This window comes from Otolemur garnettii, unplaced genomic scaffold (assembly GCF_000181295.1).
Source record: "Otolemur garnettii isolate 467f Iridium unplaced genomic scaffold, OtoGar3 scaffold00013, whole genome shotgun sequence".
Classification (NCBI taxonomy): Eukaryota; Metazoa; Chordata; class Mammalia; order Primates; family Galagidae; genus Otolemur; species Otolemur garnettii.
Window position 1 is genome coordinate 13,993,397 of NW_003852408.1, and position 8,116 is coordinate 14,001,512.

Consider the following 8,116-nt stretch of genomic DNA (forward strand, 5'->3'; position numbering starts at 1 on the left):
GATGCCATGGCACTCTACCCAGGGGGATAGCTTGAGGCTCCGTCTCAAAAAAAAAAAAAAAAAAGAAAAGAAAATGTTTGTCCCGAAGAAAGGTGCCAGAGCAGTGGAGCTTGAGGATTGGAGGAGGAGTCTGCACACCTCTACAGGAGGGACATCTCTCCCTCCTCTCCCTTCTGCTCACCTTGACCAGGGCCGAATGCAGGTAGATGTTGTGGGGCATGATGATGGCACCCACAATGCCCACGGCCTGCAGCAGCTCAGGATGACCACAGCCAGAGCATGAGGGCAGGAACAGGCCTCGAAGAAGTGCTCCCTGGGAGGGTTGTGCCACCACATACTGGAGGGAGGAGTCTGGTCAGGAGTCTGGTCTGCCCCTCTGCAGCCAAAGCCACTGCCTTTGTCGCTAATTCTCACCGCCCACCAGTCCCAACCACAAGGGGGCAGGGAAGGAGAGAGGGGGAGAAGAATGACCTTAGGGGGACAGGGAATTATAGCTCTGGCTTCCCACCTCATAGCCAAAGGTCAAGGCCATAATGGTAATAAGGAATCCAAAAAAGGCTTCAAGCTTCCGCAACCCTAGGGGTAGGACATAGGGGTAAAACAAACATACAAACCCAAAAAATCTGTAACATAAACAATTGTTAATGGCTAGTATCCGGATCACTTCCAGGCTCTGTGCTAAGTGCCTAACATATATTACCTCAGTGAATCTTCACAGCAACCTCTGGTGTCTGCTCTCTTATTTTCCTGATGTTACAAAAGAAACTCAAGGTCTAAGTCACTTGCCACACAGTGACCAGTTGAGAGAGGGCCCCTGCACTGCCAGGCACTGTCAGAGCCCCTCCCCCAACATAGCACCTCACCTCCAACAGGCCCCTATGAGGTGAGGTGCACACCTACCGTAGTTATCAAGGAAGAGGAAGAAAAAGGTATCCACTATGGTGATCAGGACGCCTCCCCAGAGTGGGATTCTGAAACCAGAATGACCTGGGTCAGCCCAAACAGCATGGTCTTGAATGCCCATGCTCAGGGCTAGAGACTGTGGAATCTGGCCTTTTGGGAGGGGGGGACCCAAGTGCCCTCAGACAGCTAGGGTGAGGGAAGTGAGAGTGGCAAGACTAGATAGGAGAGGAGGCATGCCGGAGAGCCTGGGGGTACAGTTCTGGAGTGTGCAGAACTCACATCTGTGTAACTTTAGACAAGTAAATTTTCATTTCTGGGAAATAGGGCAATAGCCCTATGTCAGAGGGGCTAAATCAGGATTAAATGCACTCAGGGAGGCACAAGGCCTAGGGACAAGGAGCAGCTGCTCCCAGCCTTGGGCTAATGAGCTATACACATGGGGGCTATACCGTCCAGCAGAGAGCAGGTTGAAGGCGATAGCTGTACCGATGACCTCCTGCATGTCTGAGCCCACAATGGCCAGCTCCATGGTTAGCCAGAGGAGGGTGCGGGGCACCTGTGGGTAGGAGATGATCCTTCAGTTATCTGCCAGGTATCTGTCTATTGTCTCAGCCCAACACTCACCTTTCCACATCCTGTGCTGTGCTACTGGGCTAGAAGCCTGCAAACTAGATTTGCAAGATGACCTTGCCTGCTGGCTTCCAGGTGGGTGTTATAGGACATGCTTTTAGGAGATTGGAAGACAGAGAGAAGCCATTTTTTCCCTGTTTCTGATGGTGTTTCTGGCAGTGACACCATAAAGGACGCGAGGCAACCTGGGGTCTGGCAGCACAAGTAGCCATTTCATCAGTGTCAGCAATGCTTCTGGAAGCTCAGTAGCAAATCATGGCTCTTGAGCTTATGTCAGGGGTGTAGCAGCTTCCGATTGTTGGGTAACCTTTGCTCCTGCAGCCTTTTCAAACTTTAAATCCCTTTATTAAATACCTTTGAAATGTCTAGTGCTGTGATTTCTGTTTTCCTTTCTGGACACAACTGCCAAATCCCCAGGATCTACCCCAGCCAGTGGCCATCCCTGAGTTGATGGCTCCCTGTTTTTTAGCATGGGCAAGTCAGTTTTTCAGGTTTCAGTTTCTCTCTCCCTCTGTAAAATAACCAGTGCATCTCTGAGGTGCCTCTCAGATTGTGTGCTATCAATTTGGGCCTCAGTCTTTTCATCTAACAAATAGACTTGGGATGCACCAGCTGATGAATTTGATCATGAAAGCTATATATACCTGTTTGGGGTTTGAAACCAGTGGGTTCTTCCTGTCCAGGTCCCCAGGCTCACCTTAGGGTAGTAGAGATGGCAGACCTCGCTCAAATCTTTGCCTGTCACCACGCCTAGCCGAGCAGCCAGTCGCTGGCAGAGCAAGCCCAACACCGTGGCCCAGAGCAGCACCCAGAGCAGCTGCGAGAAGGCAGGGAGAGGCTTTCAGCCAAAGGGGCCAGTCTCAGAAAATCCCTGGGTTGGTGGTACCCCTCCTTGGGGAGAAGGTGAGAGAGATATAGCAAGAAGACCAACCCCCTGTTACTGTGGGACAGAGATTTATTACAACAGTAAGGAGCACTTGAAGTTGAGCTGCCATGTCTGAGCGTGGGGTGCTTATCTCTACAACCCCCTCACCCCATACACCCCACACTCTGACAGGGCTACACTGGGGACCCTTTCCTGGCCTGTTTGAACTTGACACCTGCTCCCAGTTAATACCATTCATTCATGCAGGACCTAGGGAAACATGGCAAGCAGGGAACTCCACCCACTTAGCCCAGTCAACTCCCTCCCCACCTAGCCCTGTCTCAGGTCCCAACTCAGTCACTTTGAATTCAGCCACGGCGCCAGCCTGGAGATCTGACTCGATGTTTCCTGGGTCCAGGAAAGCGATGCTCATGAGGAAGCCAGGCCCTGTGAAGGCCCACAGCTTCCGCAGACTGAATGTGCCCTGGGGATGAGAACAGGTTGATGGGGTCCTGGGAGTAGTGGAGGTGAAGGCAGCTGGCCTTTGCTAGCTTCCAGCTAAGCCCACAGGACCCTGAGCCCCTTGGGCCAGCCTGCCCTCTAGTCCTCAAGCCTGGAGCTGCCCCCTCAGGGAGCGGGAGATAGATGGAGGAACCAGGAGGATTTGCTGAGTCACAGAGGAACTGCTTTCTGGAGCCATCACGTTCTCGGTGGCCAGCCTGCACCTGACTTCCCTGCCTCTTGCAGGCTCTGACTCAGCAGGTCCTCAGAGCCCTGACAGGGGGCTTTCAGGGAGGCGAGGCCCCCTAGTCCAGCTCCTTCCTCCTCAGCCCCTTCTCTAGGGTCCACTGAGGTACTGATCCCACCCCATTCCTGGGCTTGGCCTGTTAGTTTAGGAATCTGCTAAAGATTCTGGAATGCAGGTGACAGCATCCTAGATGCCAGCCGGCAGCCTCTCCGTGTCTATGCCCTGTCCTGGTCCTTTCCTTAAATACTAAAATGCATCTTCCAGCTTCCAGTCCTAATTCACCCCCATGCCCCTTTTTCCTCATAAGGAAGCTCAGACTCATTCACAAAGCCGTTTGATAATTTTTAGACAAATACTGAGTACCCTGCCTAAGTGCTGGGGTTAGAGACAGTTGTCACAGTCTGTCACTACAGCTCAGAGCTGAAAGGGACTTTCTACAGTCACAAGAAGACTCCCCTCTCCCACTGGATCCTGCCAATCCCAAAAGCCCCCAGGAAGTTTCCAGCATTCCCACCGATTTTGTGTCCGGGATGCGGATCTTCTCACTCAGGTAGGTCTCTCTGGGAGGTACTTGCTGTGGTCCTGGGCTGGGTGGACTGGAGATGGAGCCATAGCTGGGCCTGCTCAGCATTTGGGGACCCCTGTCACCTTTGAGGCACCCCATGAAACATGGTGAGTGTCCTGTCTCTTGCTGGTGGCCCAGGATTAAAAATACCTGCCCTCTCTTCTACCACTTCCTCTCTTGGCAGAGTGGAGAAATTAAGGTATTGTCCCCATCTAGGGTCCATCACCTCCACCTCTCAACCAAACACTACAGAAGATCTATGTATGGGAAGCAGAGGCTTCAGAATTACTTCCTTCCCATGTGAGCACAGAGATCCCCAAATTCAGATCTCTCAAAGAGAATGCAAGAGAAAAGAGACATTGGACTTTGAGAAGGGCAAGCTGAGTCTGTATGTTTACCCTTGGCCTGACCCTTGCCTCCTTAGCAGCTAAGAAAGCTCCAGGGACTGAAATCCATACAGATGACACAAAGGAAAGCCAGGTGTGAGGGCTGTGAAGGATCCAGCTCCATGGGTCTTGTGTCCAGAACTGTGGTCTAGACTAGAACTCCAGTAATGGTGATGGTGGTGGGAGGAAGGCAGGGCTTCTCTTGCCTTCTCAAGTCTCTCCTCACTGAGTCCCCTCCTCTCCCCACCCCCCACCCCAATCAGGCTGTGTCCTTGGAGGCCACTACTCACTTGCCATGAGGACACAGGCTTCAGGTCAGGTACTCTCTGAGTGTGAGCGATGTGATGGGCAGCTCCTCACTTTGTACCCCTCTCTGGGCACTGGTGTGAGAGAGTGTGCTAGCCCACACCCTCTTACTCATCCTGGCTAGACTCTCTGGTCTCTTACATCACAATTCACTTCACGTTCACACATTCACACACACACACACACACACACACACACACACTGTCACACACAACGGTATTGTGAAATATTTGCCAAAGGCAGAAGTAGTCAGCTCTGGCGGAAAGGTCTGGTCACACCCAGCAGGGACCTTTGTTCTCCTCCCAAGCTTCCCTGTGCCACAACGCATCTGTTCCCCTTCCAGGCACCCCCTACTCTGTGCCTCCAAGTTAGCTCTGATTTCAGGCACTTCCTGCCCCTTGAGCATTCCAATCCAGAGCCCTTGATCACACTCCACTCTGCCACATACTCACAACAAGTAGGCAAGCCCCTTTTCTCCTCAATCTGGAGCCCCAAGGCCACTGGTTGGCCTAATGGGAGGAGGGAGTCTTCATGGCTTCTGAGACCTCAGTTTCCCTTCCAGGATTTAAGGGACAAATTGCAGATGCAGGCTACCAGGCTAACAGCTTGAAGCAGGTTACACAGTTTAGCACCTTCACCACAGAGAGGGAGCAAACTTGAAGAGGCCAATGAACAGCCTTGAACATCTAGCACTTAACCCATGACAGCAGGAAACTTGAGGTTAGGGTCTTTTCCAGGCTTGGAGCACGAACAGAACCAACTTAGCCTCTTTAGCATGGTAAAAATCACCAGCACTGTGACAGTTTACAACTGCTGCAGCAATCCCTGGAAACAATCTTATAAGGTTACAAATGGGAGGACCCCTAAGTGCTAAGAAAGTCTCCCCTCTTTTTTTTTTGAGATAGAGTTTCATTTTGTTGCCCTCAGTAGAGTGCCGTGGGTCACAGCTCACAGCAACCTCAAACTCCTGGGCTTAGGGAGCTGCCTGTGGCTCAAAGGAGTATGTGGCACTGGCCCCATATGCTGGAGGTGGTGGGTTCAAGCCCAGCCCCGGTCAAAAAAAAAAAAAAACCTCCTGGGCTTAAGCGATTCTCTTGCCTCAGCCTCCCCTGTAGCTGGGACTACAGGTGCCAGCCACAAGGTCCGGCTATTTTTAGAAAGGAGGTCTTGCCCAGACCAGCAGAGGCAGCAGCCAGAGCGACCTCAGCCCACGCTCTCTTCTGCTCTGCCCGCCCCGGGGTCTCTTTTTCCCTTCCTTCTCCTCCTCCTCCACCCCCTTCCCCCCCTTCCTTTTCTTCCTCCTTCACCCCACCTTCACCCTCGCCTTCCCGCCCATCCATATTGTTCTGCCCGGCCTCCTGTCCTTGCCATTCTCCCCTTTTCCCCTCAGTCGCCTTGTGACCGAGTTTTTGGCTTTCACCCCCACCAGTGACCAAAGACTTGACCATGCAAAGTCCAGCTCCCCAGAGTAGTGCTCAACATGGATACCGGTGTGACTGAAGGTGGATTAAATGTTACTCTCACCATCCAGCTACTTATGCATGGAAAGGAAGTTGGCAGTATCACTGGAAAGAAAGGAGAATCAGTTAAGAAGATGCCCCAGTAGAGTGGTGCACGTATCAACATCTCAGAAGGGAATTGTCCTCAAAGAATTATCACTTTGGCTGGACTCACTAATGCCATTTTCAGTCTTTGCTAAGATCATTGACAAACTGGAAGAGGACATCAGCATCTCTATGACCAACAGCACAGCTGCTAGTAGACCTCCAGTTACCCTGAGGCTGGTGGTTCCTGCTAGTCAGTGTGGCTTTCTCATTGGAAAAGGTGGTTGCAAGATCAAGGAAACACAAGAGAGTACAGGGGCTCAGGTCTAGGTGGCAGGGGATATGCTACCCAACTCAACTGAGCAGGTCATTACTATTGCTGGCATTCCACAATCCGTCATTGAGTGTGCCAAACAGATCTGCGTGGTCATGTCGGAGACTCTCCCAGTCCCCTGCAAAGGGTATGACAATCCTGTACTGGCCCAAATCGTCTAGTTTTCCAGTCATCTTTGCAGGTGGTCGGGACAGGTACGGCACAGGTAGTAATAGTGTAAGCTTTCCCCACACCACCCTGTCCATGTGCCTCAACCCTGACCTGGAGGGACCACTTCTAGAGGCCTATACCATTCAAGGACAGTGTGCCATTCCACAGCCAGATTTGACCAAGCTACACTAGTTGGCAATGCGACAGTCTCATTTTCCCATGATGCATGGCAACACAGGATTCAGTGGCATAGAATCCAGCTCCCCAGAGGTGAAAGGCTATTGGGCAGTTTTGGATGCATCTGCTCAGACTATTTCTTACGAACTCACCATTCCAAATGATTTGATTGGCTGCATCACTGGGCATCAGGGTGCCAAAATCAATGGGAGCCATCAGATGTCTGGGGCACAGATAAAAATTGTGAACCCAGTGGATCTACTGACAGGCAGGCTACCATCACTGGATCTGCTGCCAGCATTAGCCTGGGTCAATATCTAGTCAGGCTTTCCTCGGAGACGGGTGGCACTGGGAGGAGCTAGAACAATGCAGGTTCATCCATTATCCCTTTGTGCTGTTCACCACCACCCATCTGTGTAGTTTCTGAACAGTCAGTGATCCCAGGTTTTAAATAGTTTGTAAATTTTCAGTTTCTACACACTTTACCATCCACTTGTGATTATTTATTTATTTATTTATTTTTGAGACGGAGCCTAAAGCTGTTGCCCTGGGTAGAGTGCTGTGGCATAACAGCTCACAGCAACCTCCAATTCTTGGGCTTAAGCAATTCACTTACCTCAGCCTCCCAGGTAGCTGGTACTACAGGCACCTGCCTCAATGCCCAGCTAGTTTTAGAGACGGGGTCTCGCTGTGACTCCAGCTGATCTCAAACCTATAAGCTCAGGCAATCCACCTACCTCAGCCTCTCAGGTGCTGGGATTACAGGTGTAAGCCACCATGCCCAGCCAACATAACTTTTGGTTCCAATTTAGTTAAATCAACTTCCAGGGATGTCAAAAACTAAGTACCCCTGAGGCCTATGAGATAGGATGTACTCCGACTATTACTTCCTTCAATTGGACAAATAACCTTGCCACTATTACTAGGTATAGCTCTGTTTGTCACAGTGACTTTTAGCTTCTATTTATAAAGACATACAGCATGTCTTTATACTAGTATATCAATAAACACTGGTTTAAATCCCCAAGTTCAAATTTACCTTCTTCATGGATCAAATGCTTATTTATGCCTCCCAGCAAACTGGATGGATACTTGTACTCTGGCATACATAATTCCTAACCTTATTCTTATCAGTATATTGCACCTCATTCCATTTATTCCTCATAACTTTGAACCAAGTGCAGTGTCTATCTCATTCTTACAATAATTGGAGTAATATCTGGACTTGTTGCTGACATAGCTGGCTTATTTAACTCAATTGTTTCTGGTGTGAAGACTGTCTTTGAAAACTAGTCAGGGAATCAGCCCAAGAAATTACTATTTTACAACAACAAATAAATTCCCTGGTGAGGGTTATATTACAAAATAGATGAACTCTTGATCTCTTAACTGTCAATCAAAGAGACACATGTTCCATGTTAAAAGAAAATTATTGGCTCGGCGCCTATAGCTCAACCGGCTAAGGTGCCAGCCATGTACACCTAAGGTGGCGGGTTCAAATCCCCAGC

General features: G+C 50.3%; 1 protein-coding gene and 1 pseudogene across 7 annotated transcripts in view; one reads left to right on the forward strand and one right to left on the reverse strand.

Moving 5' to 3' along the window:
* SLC11A1 (solute carrier family 11 member 1) overlaps positions 1–4,482 on the reverse strand; it is a 12,225-nt gene extending 7,743 nt beyond the window's left edge. For 5 of the 7 annotated variants that reach the window (XM_012802218.2, XM_012802216.2, XM_012802217.2 and 2 more), the window contains exons 1-8: positions 4,388–4,482; positions 3,661–3,794; positions 2,760–2,882; positions 2,231–2,350; positions 1,353–1,459; positions 901–971; positions 509–576; positions 182–337 (exon numbers count right to left, since the gene is read on the reverse strand). In XM_012802218.2, coding sequence (XP_012657672.1) covers positions 182–337; positions 509–576; positions 901–971; positions 1,353–1,459; positions 2,231–2,350; positions 2,760–2,882; positions 3,661–3,794; positions 4,388–4,394 — 786 coding nt within the window. In that variant the 5' untranslated portion in view covers positions 4,395–4,482. The remainder of the gene's footprint in view (positions 1–181; positions 338–508; positions 577–900; positions 972–1,352; positions 1,460–2,230; positions 2,351–2,759; positions 2,883–3,660; positions 3,795–4,387) is intronic. The other 2 variants (XM_023510302.1, XM_023510303.1) reach the window with 2 other exon arrangements.
* A 1,401-nt stretch (positions 4,483–5,883) lies between these two features.
* Positions 5,884–6,970, forward strand: LOC100943102 (annotated as a pseudogene).
* The last annotated feature ends 1,146 nt before the right edge of the window (positions 6,971–8,116 follow it).